Source organism: Symphalangus syndactylus, chromosome 14, assembly GCF_028878055.3.
Source record: "Symphalangus syndactylus isolate Jambi chromosome 14, NHGRI_mSymSyn1-v2.1_pri, whole genome shotgun sequence".
Classification (NCBI taxonomy): Eukaryota; Metazoa; Chordata; class Mammalia; order Primates; family Hylobatidae; genus Symphalangus; species Symphalangus syndactylus.
Window position 1 is genome coordinate 97,408,198 of NC_072436.2, and position 23,132 is coordinate 97,431,329.

Consider the following 23,132-nt stretch of genomic DNA (forward strand, 5'->3'; position numbering starts at 1 on the left):
TTTTAATCAGGATACTCAAGTGACTGGCTTACATCCAGTTGGCCTGAACCCTCTTATATGCTGCCTTTAGTTGCAAAGAAGATTGAAGAAGAAGCAAGTATCCTGCTTTTGGCTGGTCATGTAGCTTTCCCAGTCAAAGTCACAGTTTTGCTATCAGTGATGAAGGGCAGAGTGGATATTTAGTACATAGTTTATGATGTCATAAAGAAGTGTTACTTCTTTCCCCAGGTTGAACAATTCACCATGATATTAGAGGCTAATAGAGACAAAACAAAAAGAAGATACCAAGTCAAAACTGTTTGGTTGCTATGGGTACAGTGTCAATGCTAGCAAAGTTTGTAATTAGCACTTATGTACATTCTTTATACAAGCCCTGAAATCTCTTTATGAAAAAGTCTATGTATATGGTGATTGGGATACAGAGGCATTGGTGGAGGGGAGGGGACAGGTGGTGTTGCTATTAGGTGTTCTGGGAAGCAATAGTTGGTGAGGAAGAAAGTGTGTGTTAGAGGAGAGAGGAAGGAATCACATTTATTGAGTATTTATATACTGGGCTTAAAAGCCTTTATATTCAGCCGGGCGCAGTGGCTTACGCCTGTAATCCCAACACTTTGGGAGGCCAAGGCAGGCGGTCAAGAGATCGAGACCATCATGGCCAACATGGTGAAACCCCCGTCTCTACTAAAAATACAAAAATTAGCTGGGTGTGGTGGCACGCGCCTGTAGTCCCAGCTACTTGGGAGGCTGAGGCAGGAGAATCGCCTGAACCCGGGAGGTAGAGGTTGCAGTGAGCCGAGATCACGCCACTACACTCTGGCCTGGCGACAGAGCGAGACTCCTTCTAAAAAGCCTTTATATTCATTATTCATCTAAACCTGACACTGTGTCAGTTAAGAGTTATCCCATTTTACAGAAGAGAAAAGAGAGTCTGTGAGATGTTAAATAACTTATGTAAGACCTAGTGGTCAGACTAGAAATTGTACCCAGGCCTATCTGGCTGCTCAGCATCTGCTCTTTCCACTCTACCAGAATATTCATTATTTAACACAAACTTCTCTCCTTTTTTGCCAAATAGATAATCTATTACAGACTGTACAGAGCACATCTGGATTAGCTATTATTCTTTTTATTAAAGCTATGTTTCACCCATCTGAAAAGATTCCTCGTTTGGTAAGTGCATCTCCTTTTTAGAATTATACTTTATTGAGAGTTAGAGTATGTTTAAAAAATATTTTTGGCTTGGTGCAGTGGCTCACACTTACAATCCCAACACTTTGGGAGGCCGAGGCGGGAAGGTCACTTGAGGCCAAGAGTTTGAGATTAGCCTAGGGAGTTTAGCTAGACCTTGTCTCTACAAAAAATAAAAAAATTAGCTGGGTATGGTGGTGCACAGCTGTAGTCCCAGCTCTTTGAGAGGCTGAGGTGGGAGGATCGCTTGAGCCCAGGAGTTTAAGGCTGCAGTGAGATAAGATTGCACCAGTCTGGGCAACAGAGTGAGACCTTGTCTCTTCAAAAAAAAAAAATTAAAAATATTTTTAAAGAAGTGAATTAAAAGAATTTTTTTTTGCATTGTCTGGTTCCTTCTGATGACCTTTTTCTCTTATAATAAGAGACAATTCCAAAAATTCAGATAAAGCAACAATAACAAAAAGTAACAGTCACCTGTAAGTCCATCTCACAGTGATAATCACTGTAAACATTTTTGATGTACATGCTTTTAGTTTCTTTCTAGTACTGTTTGTTCAGTGTCATCTCTCATTAGTATCTTAAAAGATATTTTTAATGTTAAATTATGCATATTAATGTATAGATATATACACAGTAATAACTTTTCTGATAAATGTGTTCTTTATTAGGAATGACCCAAATCATGTGCTTTAGACAGGAAGCATGCTAGATAGAGTCAATTGTTCAGTATTTTTGCTTCTTACAGAACGTATAATTTGATAATTTAGGCCACAATCCTTGTATTTTTCACTAGTAGGTTTCTTTTTTTGCTCGCTATATTATATGGAAACTTATTTTATCATTTTCCCTGACCTTAGAAAAATATATATGGATTATTTTATGAGATCACACAAAGTAATTATCTTTGGGTAAGTTGAGGATGTTTATTTCTCAAATCACCTCTAAAAGCATTTGTTAAAAAAAAAAAAAAAATACCAAAAAAAAAACAGTTGTTAAGATTATCCACCTGCAGGTGGCGATGTGTTGTGCTCTGCCAGTACATTCCAACCAGCAAAATCATTCTCGTACTTGATGTAATTTTTTTCCTTTAATACTAATACAATAATCATGACATTTGTGGGTATTTTATCTTTGGATTTAGTCATTTTTCCTAGGATTTTTCAGGGGAAAGAGATGTTTGGGTTTGTATTTTGAAATATCTCTGAAAAGTTTTAAAAGCTTTACATGTATTAGCTCTGCTTTATTTTTCCAGATTAGCAGTGTGCTGCTTCATTCAGTGGACTGCACCAGCGTCCCCGAGTGGTTTATGAGCAGCTGCAGGAGCCTCTGTTTTGGTGACGTCTCTGAGTCAGCTGTCTTATTCCTGTGTCAGGGGACACTCGCCATGTTGGACTGGCAGAATGGGAGCATGGGTCAGAGTGGGGAGGCCCTGCTCTTGGATACTGCACATGTTTTGTTCACCTTGAGTTCACAGTGAGTTTTGATGCTATCATCTCATATTTTGTTTCACTTGTAAGACATTTAAAAGATGCAGTCCAAAAGCGGGAGTGGCTTGTGCCTCTAATCCCAGCTACCCTCCCAGTAGGCTGAGGCAAGAGGATCACTTGAGGCCAGGAGTTCAAAACCAGCCTTGGTGTCATAGTGAGACCCTGTCTGTACAAAACTTTTAAAACTTAGCTAGGTGTGGTGGCATGCGCCTGTAGTCTCAGCTACTTGGGAGGCTGAGGTGGGAAGATTGCTTGAGCCCAGGAGGCCAAGGATGCAGTGAGGTATGATTGTGCCACTGCACTCAAGCCTGGGTGACAGAGTGAGATCCTGTCTCAAAAAAATAAATAAAATTATTGCTGCAGGTTAACCTGTAAAGAACATTTCTAACATTTTTAACATTTTCAATTTTATTTTTAAAAACTATAAAAATTTTTATATGAATAGTATTTTAGAATTTATAAAGAACTTCAACAAAGGTAATTTAATATGATCCTCAAATGGCTACTATATAGGATAAGAAATCTAATTTGTTGAATGGGCAAAGGGAGGCTTAGAAAAGTAAATGCTTACCTAAGAGCATATTGCTAATAAGAACCTGAGACAGCAATATTAGAAGGTCTTCTGACTTCATGAGGCTGTATTTTGTATTTTTGTGGTGTTTTTGCCATAATGGCTGAAAGTGATCGTGTATATGAAATGTCAAAACATATATACAGCTTGATAATAATGAACATATGAATAGAGGAGGAAAACTAAAATAATTTTTTACATATTGGAGCTATAATATATTATGCAATTCATAAATTTAAGGTGTACAATTCAGTTTATTAGTTTATTCACAGAGTTGTACAACCACCAGCATTTCTCAAATTAATTTTTAATATTCTCTGTGCTATCTCTTTTTCTTTAAAAATTTTTTTCCTGAAATTTGTTTTTACCATCATTTTTTAAAACTATAAAAATTTCTACATGTGTAGTGCTTTAGAATTTATGAAGAACTTTAACATAGGTAATCTAAAGTGATCCTCACAAGTCTGATAAACATCAACATTTCTAAAATGAAGTTTTAACATCTTAAAAGTTAATTCAAACAACTTTAGAATATTTTTATCACAAAGAAGCCCCATTCCCCCAACCATCTCCAACACTTGGCTTTCCTTATGTTTTAAATTACATGTGTAGGCCGGGCGTGGTGGCTCACCCCTGTAATCCCAGGCGTGCAGATCTTAGGCAGGTGGATCACTTGAGGTCAGGAGTTCAAGACCAGCCTGGTCAACATGGTGAAACCCTGTCTATACTAAAAATACTAAAAAATTAGCCAGGCGTGGTGGCATGCACCTGTGATCCCAGCTACCGAGGAGGCTGAGGCAGGAGAATCACTTGAACCTGGGAGGCAGGGATTGCAGTGAGCCGAGATTGCACCACTGCACTCCAGCCTGAGTGACAGCAAGACCCTGTCTCAAATAAATAAATAAATAACATGTGTAATCATCACAGTCAAGACAGTGAATATTTCCATCATCCCCCAAATTTCCCTATGCCCCTTCCTGGACTATTATTATTTTTGAGACAAAGTCTCGCTCTGTAACCCAGGCTGGAGTGTAATGGCGTGAGCACAGCTCACTGCAGTCTCACTCCTGAGCTCAAGCAATCCTCCCACCTCAGCCTCCCAAGTAGCTGGGGCTGCAGGTATGTGTCACCACACCCAGCTAATTTTTTAAATTTTTTATAGAGATGAGGTTTCACTATATTGCCTAGGCTGGTCTTGAATTCCTTTCTGGATTATTTTTTACAAGGTGAAAAGATTCATATACAAATTTGAGATCTGTTTTGACTTTACTTGTAGTTTTTTGTTCTTGTAAATTTAATAATTGAAATTTGTGCTCATTCTTTGTATTTAATATTTTTAAAGTCTAAATTGTTATAAAATGAAATTTCTTTTACTAATCAGTTTACAATAATGGCTCATGGCTCATTTTTCTTCAGGATTAAAGAGCCAACGCTGGAAATGTTTCTGTCTAGAATCTTGGCATCCTGGACTAATTCAGCCATACAAGTCCTTGAATCAAGTTCTCCGAGCCTAACGGACAGTCTGAATGGGAATTCAAGTATAGTTGGGAGACTTTTGGAATATGTCTATACCCACTGGGAACATCCATTGGATGCTCTGAGACACCAAACCAAAATCATGTTCAAAAACCTTCTCCAAATGCACCAGCTCACTGTGGAAGGTGCAGATTTGGTCCCTGATCCTTTCTTCGTGGAATTGACTGAGAGTCTTCTACGATTGGAATGGCATATTAAAGGAAAGTACATGTGCCTTGGTTGTTTGGTAGAGTGCATAGGAGTTGAACATATTTTGGCTATAGATAAAACTATTCCATCTCAAATCTTAGAGGTGATGGGGGACCAGTCATTGGTACCTTATGCAAGTGACCTCTTGGAAACCATGTTTAAAAATCATAAAAGTCATTTGAAATCCCAGACTGCTGAGAGTTCTTGGATTGACCAGTGGCATGAGACTTGGGTTTCTCCTCTCCTTTTTATACTCTGTGAAGGAAACTTGGATCAAAAATCTTACGTGATTGATTATTACTTGCCAAAATTATTAAGTTACAGCCCTGAAAGCTTACAGTACATGGTAAACATTCTTCAGACTTCTATTGATGGTAAAACTGGTAAGAAAAATGCATTTTTGTTTTAGTAGTTTCTAATTATGATGCTTAAATGTAGGTAGCTACGCAGATACTAATCATATTCAAATTTAAATATCACTTCTATAAATAGTAAAGGAAGAGATTAATGATAGATGTTTCAGTTTGAAACGAATGTTTCTGTATATAGCTGAATGGAGTTTTTTGGCTGAAGTCATTTCTACAAGCTAAAGAATAATTCCACTTAAAATGATAAACTTTATTACAAGGTTTTAATTCATTTTTTCAAGTTCTGAATTTATTTTGTTGTATTACTGGAATAAAAGTTTGTGTGTCTTATATAATGTGCTTATTCAAGTGATTGAGACAATAATTAAAAATTGTGTTAGGCAAGGTTAAAGACAGGTAACTTGGCAGTAGCAAGTTTTTTTCTCTGGAGTAGTAACAAAATTCAGAGGCATGATCTCAAGAAATAGCCATCTATAGTTACTTAGAATAGGGGTAAACATCCCATTGAAACTCACAAACCCTACAGGAATCACTGCATTGAAGCATAATTCAGGATGTGTAAAGTGATGATCGTGACACATCATATAAATCTTAAAATTACTATATTCTGTTTAACAAAGCAAGAATGTAGTATCGTACAGCATAATTTTAAGAAATATTTGCAACTAAAATTGTTAAAAACTTTCAGTACTTCAAAGAGTAACCATGAGGTAGCAGGAAAATTTGATTCCTGTATGCAAAAATAAGCCATTATTTGTAATTTTTGACAATTTTTCTGAGTTTTTGAAAAGCCATCTGAAATTCAGGATTCAGGAATCTGTTCTGAAGTAAGGTTGTCTTTTTATATCAAGCTGCCCTGTCTTCTTGGTAATGGCTGATGTCCTAGCCTCTGAAACCAGCAGGCTCTTTGTGTTCCTTTTTTAATCTTCTTTACTAGTGAGAAACAGCCCCTCTAAACTATGCAGAGAGATTTAGTGTTTACTTTTAGTGAAATAATAGTCTGTAGCCACTGATGTGTTTATTTCTCTACCTGATTTTTTTTCGTGATTTACTTCCTGATTCCCTTTCTAGGTGTTAGGGAAAAAGCAAAAATGTTAGCAGGTAAATAATGATTTATTTATGTTAACAATAAGAGAATTATGCTTACTTGAAATGATTGACAAAGGGACAAATCATTTTAAATAATGATTATTTTAGAATAGGAACTTTGTGTTAGAAATGAGTTTAAAATGTGATTTTTATTTATTGAAATAAAATGTTAATTGGAAACATGAAAATTAGTAGCTGATAATTATAGTAGTCATTGCATAATACAGTAATGGTCTTTGTTATTGTGCTTTCAGGACAAGAGCAATCTTTCCCATCCTTAGGGTCTTGTAATAGCAGGGGGGCTCTGGGAGCTTTGATGGCATGTCTGCGAATAGCTAGAGCTCATGGACATCTTCAGTCTGCAACTGATACCTGGGAGAACCTCATGTCTGGTTCAAGAATAAAGCAAGGCTTAATTCATCAGCATTGCCAAGTAAGTAAAGAAAATTACCTGGATTTGTACATGCAGTAGATCCCTTTCGTGTAACAGTTCAATATAGAGGCCCCTACATTGTATCCTGCACTGTTTTAGGGAGTTCATAAAGAGAATGAGAAGAAACCCTAGTCTCCCAACTAAACTTTCAGTAGGCCCTTTCTTCAAGCTACTGAAAGTTTAGTTGAGGATGTAAGAAAACTTACATAAAACAACTGGAAACTCTTAGAACTGACAATACAGATACAAGCATGCCATCATGTGCCCTTAAATACATAAGGACTCGCTTGGAAGGCTCAGAAGAGACTGATCAGAGCAGGTGGTGCTTGATTAGGAAAGTGATAGATATGATTAGAAAAGAGGAAGCCTTGGAGCAGCATACAAAATGGAGGGACCCAAATGAGCAAGGTCTGGAGGATGATTAACAACATTGCTTATCAGGGGTGGAGTGTTTTGGACATTTTTTGGAAAGGTCTAATGCTAGGCTAAAGACTTCGTTGGTTCCCAGGCACCAGCTGCTTTTACTAAGCTAAACCAAAGCCACTCTCTTTTCAGCAAGGAGTTACATTAGTGGAAACATGAGTTTCCAGAGTGGGAGCAGAAAGAAACCAGGAAACCAGTTAGAAGTGCCTGGCAGTAATTTAAGAGTGAGGTGATGGGATAAAAGGGGTCACTGGAAAAAAAGAGAAAAAGGAATGAAGCTGAGCATTACCATGAAATAAAAATCTTTAAGATTGTTGCATTTTATAAATCCCCAATTTACATGTTTAATAAAAGAATTACATAGGAAATAACCCTAGAATCTTTGAGATTAAGAAACCTTTCTGAGGTACCTATTGGTGAACTGAAGTTTACTTTTTTCGTTTTGTAGCCTATGTAAGTAATCAATTCAAGTGATTTTGGCTTTGCTTATTTCTTGGAAAATTAACATTTTATTGCTTGATGTTTTTTAGGTAAGGATAGATACATTAGGCTTGCTTTGTGAAAGTAATCGGAGCACGGAAATTGTTTCCATGGAAGAAATGCAGTGGATTCAGTTCTTTACTACATACAATCTTAACAGCCAGTCTCCAGGAGTGCGGCAACAGATCTGTTCTCTTCTTAAAAAGGTAGAATTTCCCATCAGAAGGCATAGGGAAGTGGTGAACTTTGGGAAATTGTTTTTAAAAAGAGCCCAGATTTTGGGAACGTGTGGGAATGGTCATGGAATTGGGCTACCACATCTGTTCATGATGGCCGTTCTGTGACCTGTTCTCTGATTCCATGAAGCTTACATTTGGGGTTAAAATCCAGAGTGAAAAAGCACACACCCCTCCCCCCACCATTTTTTTTTCAGGAGTTCAGGATCAGCCTGGGCAACACAGTGAAACCCCATCTCTACTAAAATACAAAAAAATTAGCCAGTCGTGGCAGTGTGCTCATGTAGTCCTAGCTACTTGGGAGGCTGAGGCAGGAGAATTGCTTGAACCTAGGAGTGGAGGTTGCAGTGAGCCGAGATTGTACCACTGCACTCCAGCCTGGGCAACAGAATGAGACTCAGTCTCCAAAAAAAAAAAAAAATAGTCTTGCTCTGTCACCCAGGCTGGAGTGCAGTGGTGTGATCATAGCTCACTGTACCCTCAACCTTCCAGGCTCAAGCGATTCTTCCTCCCCAGCCTCTCGAGTAGCTAGGATGACAGGGACACACCACCATGCCTGGCTAATATTTAATTTTTTTTTTTTTTTTAGAGATAGTGTCTTGCTCTGTTGCCCAGGCTGGTCTTAAACTCCTGGGCTCTAGTGGTCCTCCCACCTCAGCCTCCCAAAGTGTTGTGGCTACAGGCAAGAGCCACCACACATGGCCAAAAGGCCTTTCATTTTGTTGTAGTAAATCAACCTTGGGCTCTATTTTGTAAAGAAAAAATCTAATGCTGGAGTTAAGGTAGTTTTAAGAAAACTTGGTAACAGCATTTTTATAGTTTTAAGCACCTCATAAAATGATCATTATCAAATAATCCAACTTGAATTAATTGCACAACACATTTATGGGGTGAAGAATTGGTAAAGTAGGGAAATGACTAAATAATCTTCAGGTTTGTGCCAACTTAAAGGAAATAGAACTGTGGTTTAATGACAGTATTCTGCTTTGCAATAATACTTTGTTTTTGGTATAAAAATTTTCTGTCAAAAAGAAACATTATAAAATATTAAGAGATTAAAAATCAGTACTCTCCTTGCCTGAAGTTTTATTCTAAAGAATTTGCCTCTCAGGCTGACATTTAAATTTAATGCGTGGCTCACCTCTGTTTCATTTCCTTTGTCTCAAAAGTTGTTTTGTAGGATACAGGAAAGTTCTCAGGTACTTTATAAATTGGAGCGGAGTAAATCCAAACGTGAACCAGAGAATGAGTTAACCAAACAGCACCCTTCTGTTTCTTTACAGCAGTATAAGGTAGGTGATAATATTTCTAAACATAGAGTTTTTTTAAAAATTAAAAAGTATTATGAATAAGCATTAAAGGGAAATAAATGGAAGTCTCTTGGTGAATTGTGTTTCTGTGCTTTTTTTCCTTCAAGCTGAGTGTTACCTATTTCTGGTGCTTTGGTACTCTACTTGATGTAGCCTGGGTTATGGAACCAGTGCTGTACTGGAGGACTGTTACAGAATGACATTAGTGGGCTAACCTCAGTCACTTTCAGCTTATGTGGGCCAGATGAATTTAGTACTTTAACAGAAGGGTAATTGACAGTACTGAACTCTGTCCCTCTCCAGGGCAGAAGACTGCTGTTGCTGGGCCTGTTTTCTCTTTAGATTGGCATGACTTACAGAGGCTTGATATTAATGACTCTTGGCCTGTGATCCAGCTGTGGAGGGAGCTTGCTGTCTGTCTCACCTTGGAGTGAGCTTGAAGAGTAGGGCTGGATTTTAGGGCATTGTGTTAATGAAATGGATGGAAACCTGGGTACAGCAACTCCAGTCTGGGCCAGGGCTTAGCTTGACAATCTTGAATTTCTTTTCAGCAGAACAGATTGAGTTTTTCACTGTTCTTCCCCCAAATCTAGCCTTTGAGAAGCAGACCCTTTTTTTCTCCTCAGGCCCAGATAGAAGACAGAGCTTACCTATTTATTTTAAGAAAGAGGTAGATTAATAGATTAATGATACATTTGAACTATGACATGCTCACTACTTACTCTAAACATTATTATGGATGCCCTTGGTTTTCAATTTTGTATTTAAAAGATAAAAAGCCATCAAACAAAGAATATTTCTATACAAAGGGTAAAATTAGCTTCGACCTTTTAAAATCTCAATGACGAAGATTGGGAAGTCACAACCTGAACTTTAAAGACATGTTTACTTCTGATTCTGCCACTTACTAGTTGGCTGACTTGAGTCTCATCAACTATAAGCAGAATTAGTAACCTTTCTCAAAAGATTGATTTGAGGATTAAATGAAAAAGCTCTTTGTAGACTATATATCTCTCCACTTGATCTTAGCTAAAAGGCCAAGAAGTGATGTAAACTATGTATCTCTCTACAAAGCCTTGCTGGGAGTCATTAAAAGCGACTAGTGATGATGGCTCATGCCTATGATCTCAGCACTTTGGGAGGTTGAGGCAGGAGGATCACTTGAGTCCAGGACTTCAAGACTAGCCTGGGCAACATAGCAAGACCCCATCTCTATTTAAAAAAAAAGCCAACCCTGAGATGAGCATGGGGGTGTGCACCTGTGTTCCCAGATACTCTGGAGGCTGAGGCTTGAAGGTTGCTGGAGTCTAGGAGATCAGGGCTGTGGTGAGCCTTAATTGTACCACTGCACTCCATCCTGGGCAACAGAGCAGCAAGACCCTGCTTCAAAAAAATTAATAAATAAAAATTTTAAAAGTGACTAGAATATGTATTGAAGCCCCCAGTATGTGTGTGGGATAGTTAAAAAAATTTTCTTAAATTAATTAATTCTTTGTAGATGTGGGTTCTTGCTGTGTTACCCAGGCTGGTTTCGAAATCCTGACCTCAAATGATTCCGCCACCTCCACCTCCCAAAATGGTGGGATTACAGGCATGACATACTACCTATTCTAAACATTACTATGAATCATTGTGGATATTATGCCCAGCCTAGTTATTTTGTAGTTTCTCTTAGATCATTGGTAGATTTAACAATGCATATCTCGTTTGCTTTCTTTTTGCAAGGGGTAAAATGACATTTGTGAAAACTCAGTTACTTGGAAACAAAAGCTGTTTTTTGGATTGAGATTCTGAATTTTCATGTATGCATGGTTTCTTGGTCTGTGTTATAGGTATGCATGTTTTGAAAATTAGTCCTTTGAGTCTTAATCTGAGTCAGTCTCATGGTTGTACTTTTTCCCTACTGGTACACCTGTGGCTTTTGGAGGTTGTGACCTTGGCACTATATTGTCATAATCGTCACACCATCATAAGAGTGGGTGCCATGCACAGTGTGTGGTAGGCTCAGTGCCAATCGGTAGACTAAGTGCTGGGGGAGAAGAGGAGGCTATTAGTTGAAAAAGACATCTTCTAGGCTAATGGAGATTATTTTATACCTAAATAACTGATATTAGTAACTAGAGTACTTTTAAATTTATAAAAGGTTAGATGTCCATGTTCTCATTTAACCTTTAATAAAAAGGCTGTGAGATGACATTCTTATCCCCACTCAACTAGTGAGAAAGCTGAAGCTCAGTGAAGTTCATAACCTGTGTAGGGTTCCTCAGCTAGTAAGTGGTAGAGTCAGAACTCCAATCGAGACCTGCTCTTGACTCCAAAATCTCAGTATTTTCTCCCCCCTCACCCCCAGTAGTAGCTTAATGAAGGCTTGGAGATAAGAAAGTACAGGGAGAGCTCAGGGAATGGTGAATTCACTGATGTGAATGACATAAAATACCTTGGGGAATGGAGGACTTGAGTAATGGGCAGTGAATCCAAAGAATCAAGTTGAAAATGGATAGCTTTCAGTGATAGGCCAAGGGATTTGGAAGCTTCACTGGGAACCATTAAAAGTGATTAGAGCATATACTGAGCATTAGTATGTATGTAGGATAATGTGCTCAGCACTAGGGATCCAACCATAGAAATGTGGTCCCTGCCTATATTGTGGCTACAGTCTGATTGCAGGAAAGAAGAACTATATTTAACCATATAAATGACAATACGGTTTGAATGATACTTCTTAGTGGATGATCTTGTTTTTTTTTCAGAGGGAGTTTCGCTCTTTCACCCAGGCCAGACTGCAGTGGAGTGATCTTGGCTCACTGCAACCTCTGCCTCCTGATTTCAAGCAATTCTTCTGTCTCAGCCTCCCGAGTAGCTGGAACTACAGGCCTCTGCCACCACACCTGGCTAATTTTTGTATTTTTAGTAGAGACAGGGTTTCATGTTGGACAGGCTGGTCTCGAACTCCTGACCTCAGGTGATCCGCCCGCCTCGGCCTCCCAAAGTGCTGGGATTACAGGCATGAGCCACCATGCCTGGCCCTTGTTGTGCTTTAATGTGAATCTTGTTTTACTTATAATTAAAAGTAGCTTAACTAGGATATTTTTCAGTAATGGCTCTATTTCTTTGAAACCTAATAGAATTAATAACCTAATAAACTCTTAGGGCTTGTAGGACCTAAAGGATAAATCCCCAAGGTTGCATGTCCTTCACCTGAGAAATGAATGCAGGGATCTTTGGTAGAGTCAGTTAAGACTAGGGCTGTTGAACCCAGTGAGACTCTGTCTTAAAAAAAAAAAAGTGTATATATCTGTCCGGGCTACAATAGAAATTGTACTTCTTGTTGACTCTGCAAATATAGGGTTTATTAAAGTCATGATATAGCTTATGGTCAAGGGTGCTAACCTGAATTATTAAGCAAAGTGAACAACCAGTATCGTTTTTTGAAATTTTTTATTTTTAAATTGAAAACAAAAACACCCACTCTTAAAGGGTGTTTAATACTCTGAATATAACCTATTGTGACGTAATTATACTTACTGTAATTTTTTTTTTTTTTTTTTTTAAGAATTTCATGTCATCCATTTGTAACAGTCTTTTTGAAGCATTGTTTCCTGGATCTTCCTACTCGACTAGATTTTCAGCTTTAACCATTTTAGGCTCAATAGCTGAAGTTTTTCATGTCCCAGAAGGTAAGTGTTTAATAATGTTAGGGGAAATAATTTTTTTTCTTTCAAAACATACTTATTCTACAGTTTGCTTTATTTGAAGTTTCAGTTTTGTTGCCTTTCTTTGAGGTTTTATTCTTACCATATAATTCTTGCTTGTACATAATGAAATTTGTCAGTAAAGGACAGAAGAGAAACAAACTGTCTCCCTTTTCATTGATCATTATTTGCCAACCCCAAAGTATAATTTTCATGGATTATGCTTATTATGGAAAGAGTTCCAGCTATTACCTCCCTAATTTGTTTGTTGCTGTTTTAAGATAGTATCCAATCTGTTCTTTAAGTTTTAAAATTTGAAATAATAATAGCTTCTATTATGTTTAATATTTCTCAGTGAGTCTCTGTGGTTAAAATGTGGTTTCCCTTACATGCTGTCTGTTTCATAGGCCTCAATCTGGTTTCAGAAAGACAATATGAGGATGTAATTTCCAAGTATTCTGATTTAATGATACCCTTTGTTTTTCCTTCTGTGTGGTTCCCAAGAGGGTGAAATTTCAGTTCCCTCTTTGAATCTTTGTTTGTTTTTTCCTTTTTGACAATAAATGATTCCTTTTTTTTTTTTCTTTTGAGACAGAGTCTAGCTCTGTTGCCCAGGCTGGAGTGTGGTGGCGTGATCTCGGCTCACTGCAACCTCCGCCTCCTGGGTTCAAGCGATTCTCCTGCCTCAGCCTCCCGAGTAGCTGGGACTTCAGGCGCCTGCCACCACTCCTGGCTAATTTTTTGTATTTTTAGTAGAGATGGGGTTTCACCATGTTAAGTCAGGATGGTGTCCTGACTTCATGATCTGCCCGCCTTGGCCTCCCAAAGTGCTGAGATTACAGGCGTGAGCCACCGGGCCCTGCCGCAATGATTCTTTTTTCCCGGTACATGTGTGTATATGTGTTAGAATGTGGGATTTCTTGCTTGTGCTCAGTCTTCATTGACTGTGGTCAAACAGGAAAATATCCTGCTCAGCTGCTCCTTCACAGGGAATGGCCAAAGCACAAGGGAGCTTTACACTGTCATTTGATTTTTTTTTTATTTTAAATTATTGGGCAAAGTGTAATTTTTTGACAGGAGGACAGTTAGCTAATGTAAAAGAGGCTTGCTTCATTTGGGGAAAATCAGTTTTTAAAAGTTTTTATTCTGAAAAAATTTAAATCAACAGCAAAGTTTCAAGACTGGTTCAATGAATAGCTATGTATGCTTTACCTAGATTCATCTTTTTTTTTTTTTTTTGAGATAGAGTCTTGCTCTGTTGCCCAGGCTGGAGTGCAGTGGCGTGATCACTGCGACCTCTGCCTCCCGGGTTCAAGCAGTTCTCCTGTCTCAGCCTCCTGAGTAGCTGGGATTACAGGCACGTGCCACCACGCCCAGGTTAATTTTTGTATTTTTAGTAGAGACGGGGTTTCACCATGTTAGTCAGGCTGGTCTCGAACTCCTGACCTCAGGTGATCCACCCTCCTTAGTCTTCCAGAGTGCTGGGATTACAGGCGTGAGCCACTGCACCCGGCCAATTCATCAGTTATTAATATTTTGCAATATTTGCTATATCTGTGTCTTTTATTAATTCTATAACCATAACACAATGATCAAATTCAGGAAATTGAATGTTGATACAATGCTTTAATTGAATACGCAATCCATATTTAAATTTTGCCAATTGTCCCAACAAATGGCCTTTTATATTATAGAACAAAAAGCTTCCTATAATCTGGGAAGCAATCCTAGATCACGCATTGCGTTTTGTTGTTATGCCTCTTTTTAGCTTCCTTTAATCTGGAAAGTTTCTAATTTTATGATACTAACATTTTGGAAGAATATGTCTCAGGGTTTGTCTCATTGTTTCCTGATGATTTGATTCATGCTGTACATTTTTGCAGGAATGTTGCATAGGTGATAATGGTGTTCTTCACAGGGCATCCTATTAGAGTATTGATGATACTGGCTTGTTCCAGTTTTTATAATAAGAAATATGATCACCTTATTCAAGTGGGGATGGCAGGCTGAAAAATGGTCTCCAAAACTCATCCACTTCAAATCCTTAGAAGCTGTGAATGCAAACCTTACATGGAAAAAGGGTCCTTGCAGATATTCTTAAGTTTAGGATCTTGAGGTGAGATAATTCTAGATTATCTTGATGGACCAAAAATGTCATCACAAGTGTCCTTACAAGACAGAGGCAGAGAGAGATTTGACAAACAAAAGAGGAGGCAGTGTGACAGCATAGGTAGAGATTGGCGTGATATGGCTACAGGCCTGGAATGTCTGTAGCTGCTAGAAGCTGGAAGAGGCAAGGAGCAGATTTTAGAGCCTCTGGAGTGCATGGCCCTACTGACACCTTGATTTTGAACTTCTGGCTTCCAGAACTATGAGAGAATAGATTTCTGTGGTTTTAAGCACCAAGTATGTGGTAATTTGTTACAGCATTCAGTGAATGCAGGAGTCTCCCATCAGTTCATATAATTTCAATAGTACTTCAACTTAATTTAGAAAATAAGTTTTTATCTTACAGTGATTGATTACTTCAACCATATAACAAAAAGTTTCCTGCACATTTAATGTAGTTGTAGCTGCATCTAAGTGTGTGGGAAATAAAACTAGGCTGAAGAGTACCTATAATTTTTCAGTCAAGAGAGTAATTTAATACATTTAAATGTACTTTAAAAATGAAAACACTGAGTCATCTTTCTGATGAATGAGTTGCATGTAATTGGGCAGTGACTTATGCCATCGTAATTATGTTAGACAACTGGGAGGTAATGTAAATGGAGCAAGCCATACTGTAGGCATTACTTTTAAAGGAGGCTTAAGAACCTTGACTGTGAAGTACAGGAAGGGAGATGTAAATTCATCCTTCTTTATCATCTGAAGAACTTCAGTGGTAGGACTGATTTGAGATTAGTCAAATGGTTTCTGCCTTTCCTAGACCAAGAAGAATAAGTTGCATGCGTCTTTCTTATGTGGAATCAAATGCCACAATATTGATGGTAAAAAAATTCTACAATTAGATTAAAAGGATTTGTTCAGCAAATATTAATTTAGTGCTTATTATATGTCAAACAGCGAGGACGTTCACAGTCCCAAACAAGGTGCTTCTTCCTTTGGAGCTTGTGTTTCAGTGAAGGGAGACAGTAATGAACAAGTAATACATAGAATTTGTATGTATTATGTAGATACAAGATTATGTAGATTATGTATGTACAAGCTGTAGATAAGTTCTATGAAAAATATTTCAAGAAGATAAGGGGGATATATAGAAGACCTAGGAGGCTGGAGAGTGTTAGTGGCTTCATACAGTGGTGTCATAAAGGGCTTCAGATTTGAAAAAAGCTCTTAAACAACTGTTGGATAAAAGAATAAATCATGAAGGAAGTTAGAAAATATTTTGAGATGAATGAAAGCAAAAATACAACATATGAAAACTTATGCATTGCAGCAAAAGCAGTGCTTATAGGGAAAGTTATAGCTGTAAATGCCTACATTAAAAGATCTTGAATTAACTTTCCGCCTTAAGCAATTAGAAGAGAAGAACAAACTTAAAAGGAAGGAAACAAAAAGATTAGAACAGAGATAAATGAAATAGAGAACAGAAGAACAAAAATAATCTACGAAACCAGAAATTGTGTTTTTTAAAGATCAACAAAATAGACAAAGTTTGCTAAACTGACTAAGATAAAAGAAAGACAGTATAAACAACTAAAATCAGAAATGAAAGTAGGAACATTTCTATTAAGTTTGCAGAAATAAAAATTATTGTAAGACAATACAGTGAACAATTGTAACACCAACAAGTTAGATAACCTACATGAAATGGACAAGTTTCTAGAAACATGACAGTTACTGACTTGAGAAGAAATAGAAAATGTGGGCAGACCTATATAAGAGATTGAATCAGTATTCAAAAGGCTCACAGAAGAAGAGAAAGTTCAGGGCAAGTGACTTCGCTGGTGAAATCTACAAAGCATTTAAAGAAGAATTACACCAGTCCTTCTCAGACTCTTTCAAAAAATTGGAGAGAAGGGAACACCTCCTACCTCATTTTATAAGACCATCATTACCCTGATACCAAAACCAAGGACACTTAAAAGAAAACCGGCCGGGTGTGGTGACTCATGCCTGTAATCCCACCACTTTGGGAGGCCGAGTCAGGTGGATCACCTGAGGTCAGGAGTTTAAGACCGGACTGCCCAACATAGTGAAACCCCGTCACTACTAAAAATACAAAAAATTAGCTGGGCGTGGTGGCAGGTACCTGTAATCCCAGCTACTCAGGAGGCTAAGGCAGGAGAATCGCCTGAACCCAGGAGGCTGAGGTTTCAATGAGCTGAGATTGCACCGTTGCACTCCAGCCTGGGTGACAAGAGCAAGACTTCATCAAAGAAAAGAGAAGAAAACGGAGAAGAGAAGGAAAAGAAGAAAGAAAAGAAAAGACCAAAGACCAATATCCCTTGTGGATATAGAGGCAAAAACCCTCAATAGAATACTAGCAAACCAAATCCAACAGCATATTAAAAGTGTTATATACCGTGAGTAAGTGGAGTTTATCCCAGGAATGTAAGGGTGGGTCAATTTAAGCATAATAGTCGATGTAATACACCACATTAAGATGAAGGTGGAAATACCATGTGATCATCTCAATTTATGCAGAAAAAGCATTTGACAAAATTCAGTACCCTTTTATGATTAAAAAAATGAACACAGCAAAACTAGAAATAGGAAGGACAAGATGATGAAGGACATTTGTAACACAACCACAGGTAACATCACACTCAGTGGTGAGAAACTGAAAGCTTTTGTCCTAAGATCAGGAAGAAGACACAGATGCCCACTGTCACCACTGCTGTTCACCATTGTACTGAAAGTTCTAGCCAGAGCAATTATACAAGAAAAAAATAAAAAGCACTCAGATTGGAAAACAAGAAGCAAATCTGAGCAGAGTTGTTAAGGAAGTAACAAAAACCTCAGGTGTAGGCTCTAGAAATTTCATAGGGTTGTTCTAACTTGTAAATTAAGATTAAATGAGAAGTTTGTATCCCAATTTATATTCCTCAAATTAACTAAGCATAAGAAAGTTTTCAGTTTTCATTAGGAGTTCACTTGTGAAATGTTTTTAAATGTTCTTCACATTTTGCCATGAAACCTGTTTTTCCACAGTTCTTGAGTCTTCATCCTAGAGTTAAGTGGAGTCAGTGATTGCCATCATTCTTTGGGATAATTTTTCTTTTCAACCCTTGGTTGGCTGAAATTCCTTTTTCTCTAAGAGTTTCTGGAGATAAGTAGTTCTTAATTTCTTGCATATTATAAAATGTTTCTATTGTTCTTACACTTGAATAAGAGTTTGATAGGCAAAGTTCTTCATACCTTCATTCCCTGAGGATTTTGTAAGCATTGCTCCATTATCTTTTAGCACTACATGTTGTTATAGGGATGAGTGAAGCCAGTCTAATTTTTTCCATTTTGTCGATGAATTGAGCTTTTCCCTGAAGGGCCAAAAGATTCCTTCTTTATCTTTGACTCCCAGTAAGTCTATCAGGATATGTCATCATACTGATCATTCTATGTCAGTTCACTCTAAGATACAGTAGGACTTTGCTTTTTTTTGAGACCAAGTCTCACTGTGTTGCGCAGGACGGAGTGCACTGACGTGATCTCAGCTCACTGCAACCTCTGTCTCCTGGCCTTGAGCGATTCTGCTGCCTCAGCCTCCCAAGTAGCTGGGATTACAGTCATGTGCCACTATGCCTGGCTAATTCTTGTATTTTTAGTATAGGTGGGGTTTTACTATGTTGGCCAGGCTGGTCTCAAACTCTTGACCTCAGGTGATCCACCCACCTCGGCCTCCCAAAGTGCTGGGATTACAGGCGTGAGCCGCTGAGCCTGGCCAGGACTTTGTATTCTAGGTTAAGAAGTTTTATTAAGATTTTTAAAAAGATATGTTTCTAAATTTACTTGTTTTATTTTTAACAATAACTTAGGAATCTTTTATATAATATCTTTCGAAAGATAATGGAATGATTTAAAAATCTTTTAATTTGGAGAACTGTAGTACTTATTTTGTCACTTTAAGAAATAAATTAATGGAAAAGTTACTGTTTTAGCTATCATGGGTAAAGTATGAAGTGTGGTTTTTTGGTACTTATTTTCTATAAATTTTGTCAAATAACTTCAGAAGATTGATTTTGTTCACTTTTAAATCTTTTTGTTTTTAAAATATTTTTAGGCAGAATTTATACAGTATATCAGCTGAGTCATGATATTGATGTTGGTCGTTTCCAAACACTAATGGAATGTTTTACCAGCACTTTTGAAGACGTGAAAATTTTAGCATTTGATCTTCTGATGAAATTATCAAAAACAGCTGTACATTTTCAGGTATCAGGACTTTTCTAGTATAAATGTGGTATGTGCATGGAAACTTTCTATCAGCAGATTAAGCAATCTGAGGATTATTCATGTGCTTTGCATCTGCCTTCTCATGTTTTTGGACTGTTTCTTTCAGTTATCATCAATACCTCTCTACTATTTCGGGGTTAATGGGAAAGGAGGAAATATCAAAAAGTAAATAAGGCACAAATCAGTGAGCTTTGCTGTTTTTATTGCTTTGATAAAAAGGGAGGTGTAGGAGGTGGTAGGTTTTATTGTTTACAAGATTATTGGTAGATTTTAGTTAACTGTGGTTTCCCCTGTTCCCTTGGACATGTAATGTTCGATCAGAACACATCACTTACAGTAACTTTTATTTTTTGAGATAATCTCCCTTTTTCATACACTTGAGAAATTGAGTGTAAATGAGGTAGAGAGGATGTTTCTGGTTTTTCAACCAGCAATAGCTAAACTGAGACTGAAACTTACCGAGTACTTACGTCGATTAACCTAAGATGATGGAACAAAGACATTTTAGACTTCAAAGGCTATTTATTATCTTTCTTACTAATGATTAATAAAACAGTTCTGGGACTTAACTGTCAGTTAAAAAATGGCTTAGATGCTTATTTGGTTCTTTCTTATACTTATTTAAACTTGAACTTTGGCCACTACTTTTAAGTTTTTTATTTAGGTCATAGAAAATAAACATATCAAATGGTAAAGAATTTAAATTGAAATAAACAGATATTTAAATCAGCACATTTGATATCTACTGTTGTGAAATTATAAAACATCATCAAATATTTGTAGACCCATAATCAACTTCAAAATTGAGTATATAATTATTTTTTCCTAACACAAGATAGGGAATAATCCTAGTAGAATCAGAATATTATTGAGCAGCCAAACCCTGACTTCCAGACTGGTGAACACACAGCTTGCCAGTTGTTGAAGCTGAGACTAGGACTTATGTCTTCTGTTGTCAGCCCAGTGCCTTTCCGTGACTACAACAGCAAACTGTCCTTTGTTCTGTCTTCTTTAGGACAGGCTATGTGAGTGGATGTTTCTGTGAGATATAGGTGTGGGAGCTCTGATGCATAATTTCTGAGGCTGAATTGATCACTTTGTTTTCCACACACACACACACAGTTTCACCAGGTACAGCCTCCCAGGGGATTTGCAGTTTTCTCCAGTGAACTACCTGGATAGGAAGGAGGAAGGGAGAAGGGCAGCCATATGATGCCCAGGTGAAACAAGCCCTGAGAGACTATGAACTGCCCTGTCTAGAAATAGTAAAGATAGTCTGGCTGTAGTCATAGCAAAATTCTACAGGACAAGTACACTTTTGCTGAAGAAAGAAGCAGTTTTAAAAAAAGGTTTTATCAGTGTTGAATTTCCCAATTGAAATTATTTCCAACTGATTAATAATCATTAATTACTGTAATAAAAAACTCACCTATATTCAGGGAGAAAGGAAACTAATGTTTATATTGAGTTACAATTATATGCCAGGCTGTGTTTTTTTTTTTTTCTTTTAATAGAGACAGAGTCTCACTCTATTGCCTAGGCTGGAGCACAGTGGTGCAATCATGGCTCACTGTAGCCATGAACTCCTGAGCTCAAGTGATCCTCCCCTCTCAGCCTCTTGAATGGCTGGGACTACAGGTGTGCACCATTACACCTAGCTAATTTTTAAGATTTTTTGTAGAGTTTTTGTAGAGTAAGTTTTTTGTCTCACCGTGTTGCCCAGGCTGATCTCAAGACTCCTAACCTCAAGTGATCCTCCCATCTTGGCCTTCCAAAGTGATGGGGTTACAGATATGAGCCACTGCACCCAGCCTATGTTTTTTTTTTTGAGATGGGGTCTCACTATGTTGTCTTGGCTGATCTTGAGCTCCTAGCCTCAAGTAATCCTCCTCCATCAGCCTCTTGAGTAGCTGGGACTCTAGGCTTCAGCCCACTGTACCCAGCTCCAGGCTGTGTTTTAAAATAATTTACTATTTTTTTAAATTAAAGAGATCTTTAGTTTGACAGTTACTGAGTTTGCGCTTTATTCTAGGATTCGGAGAAACTACAAGGCTTATTTCAGGCAGCATTGGAGCTCAGCACAAGCACCAAACCATACGACTGTGTGACAGCTTCCTACCTGCTGAACTTCTTAATCTGGCAGGATGCTCTACCGTCATCCTTGTCTGCCTACTTAACTCTGCAAGTTGCATGTGATAATGGAGATAGGCCTGCTGCTGTGGTGGAAAGGAACACATTAATGGGTTTGTATTAATGTTTGCACTTATCAAAACCAATAGCTTAGTCTCAGTATTCATTTGGTTGGAATATTTAATGGTTAAACATATACTTTGTGGTTTTTTATTTAAAAGTTTGTCAGCATATAAGAGCACTGTGGGTTCTTATTATGCAAATGAACATTTTACTCAGCTATAATACTTTTTTCTAAACAGGATTTATGTCGAATAAGTACATATACAAATATTTATTAATAAAGCTCTTTTTAAACGTGAATGACCTCTTTCTCCACCAAAAGTGTGCTTTTTTCCCTACATAAATTATACTGTGACTAGAGACAGACCATCTTTATTGTTTCTATATAGGCAGAGTTCCTTTTTCTGTCAGGGTTTATGTTTTAATTAACTGTCATACCCCTGCCTTTTTCTCTTCCCAAATAGCCAGTTCCAAAACCTAGGGTCTGAGATTGTTCAGATCTAGTGATTTTCAACAAATATTGATTGGGGATTCATGTACTTAATTTTATGCTAGTCAGTCTTCATTTTGGAATCGTACTAGAAATAAGGACAGATAAGGATTTTTTTTTTAATAGGAAAAGGGAGATCAGATATAGAAAGAGAGTTAAAAATGATTATTTCCAAGGTGGTAGAAACAGCCATGAAAAAGAGAACTAGTAATGGGAGAAAAAGAGGAGGCCATAGGTACTTCTGGTGGGAATATGGCCAGAGATCTGGAGATAGAGAGATGACAGTACCATGGAGGATGATGCTTGCCTACTTGAATTGCTTCATAGCTGGATTTAAAAGGAGACCCTATTGAGACAGTGGGAAGAAGACTGCAATTGAGGTGAATAGGGAGTGCATGCTTCACATAAAGGCTTTCAATTCAAGACATTTTGGGACTTTATGAGATATTTCAAACATACAAAGAATGTTTAAATATAGAAGGCTTACATATATATATATATATATACACACGTAATATATATAAAATGTAAAAAGTTTGCAAGTTTTATTCACAAGCAAGGTGATCACACTTACCTTAAGTCATACAATAACACTCATATCTTTGAAGCCTTTCCTTTATACTGGCTGTATTTTATATTAATTTTTATCTTCTTTTTTTTAATAATATTGCCTTTGGTGTATATATTATTATATATTATTCAGTTTTACATGATACTGAATTTTCTCAGTAGTACTTACTTTATATATTGTACAGATTTACCATAATTTATAAATCCGTTCTCCTGTTGATGGACTTTTTTTCCTAAATAAATAATGCCAATGTAAACATTCTTATGTAGATCTTTTACATATAGGTTGAGCATCCCTAATCCAATACCCGAAATGGTCCGAAATCCAAAGCTTTTTGAGTCCCAACATGACACTCAAAGGAAATGCACATTGGAGCATTTTGGATTTTGGATTTTCACATTTGGGGTGTTCAAAGTATGATGCAGATATTCCAAAATCCGAAAAAATATAAAATCTGAAACTCTTATGGTCCCAAGCATT

At 37.4% G+C, this 23,132-nt stretch overlaps 1 protein-coding gene across 18 annotated transcripts in view; it reads left to right on the top strand.

Moving 5' to 3' along the window:
* The window catches only part of THADA (THADA armadillo repeat containing), a 369,177-nt gene that overhangs the window by 16,445 nt on the left and 329,600 nt on the right, over nt 1–23,132 (top strand). For 17 of the 18 annotated variants that reach the window (XM_055242820.2, XM_063618104.1, XM_055242824.2 and 14 more), the window contains 9 exons: nt 1,076–1,170; nt 2,441–2,661; nt 4,663–5,354; nt 6,683–6,861; nt 7,815–7,970; nt 9,170–9,292; nt 12,864–12,987; nt 19,226–19,377; nt 21,431–21,641. In XM_055242820.2, the coding sequence (XP_055098795.1) occupies nt 1,076–1,170; nt 2,441–2,661; nt 4,663–5,354; nt 6,683–6,861; nt 7,815–7,970; nt 9,170–9,292; nt 12,864–12,987; nt 19,226–19,377; nt 21,431–21,641 (1,953 nt within the window). The remainder of the gene's footprint in view (nt 1–1,075; nt 1,171–2,440; nt 2,662–4,662; nt 5,355–6,682; nt 6,862–7,814; nt 7,971–9,169; nt 9,293–12,863; nt 12,988–19,225; nt 19,378–21,430; nt 21,642–23,132) is intronic. The other variant, XM_063618097.1, reaches the window with a different exon arrangement.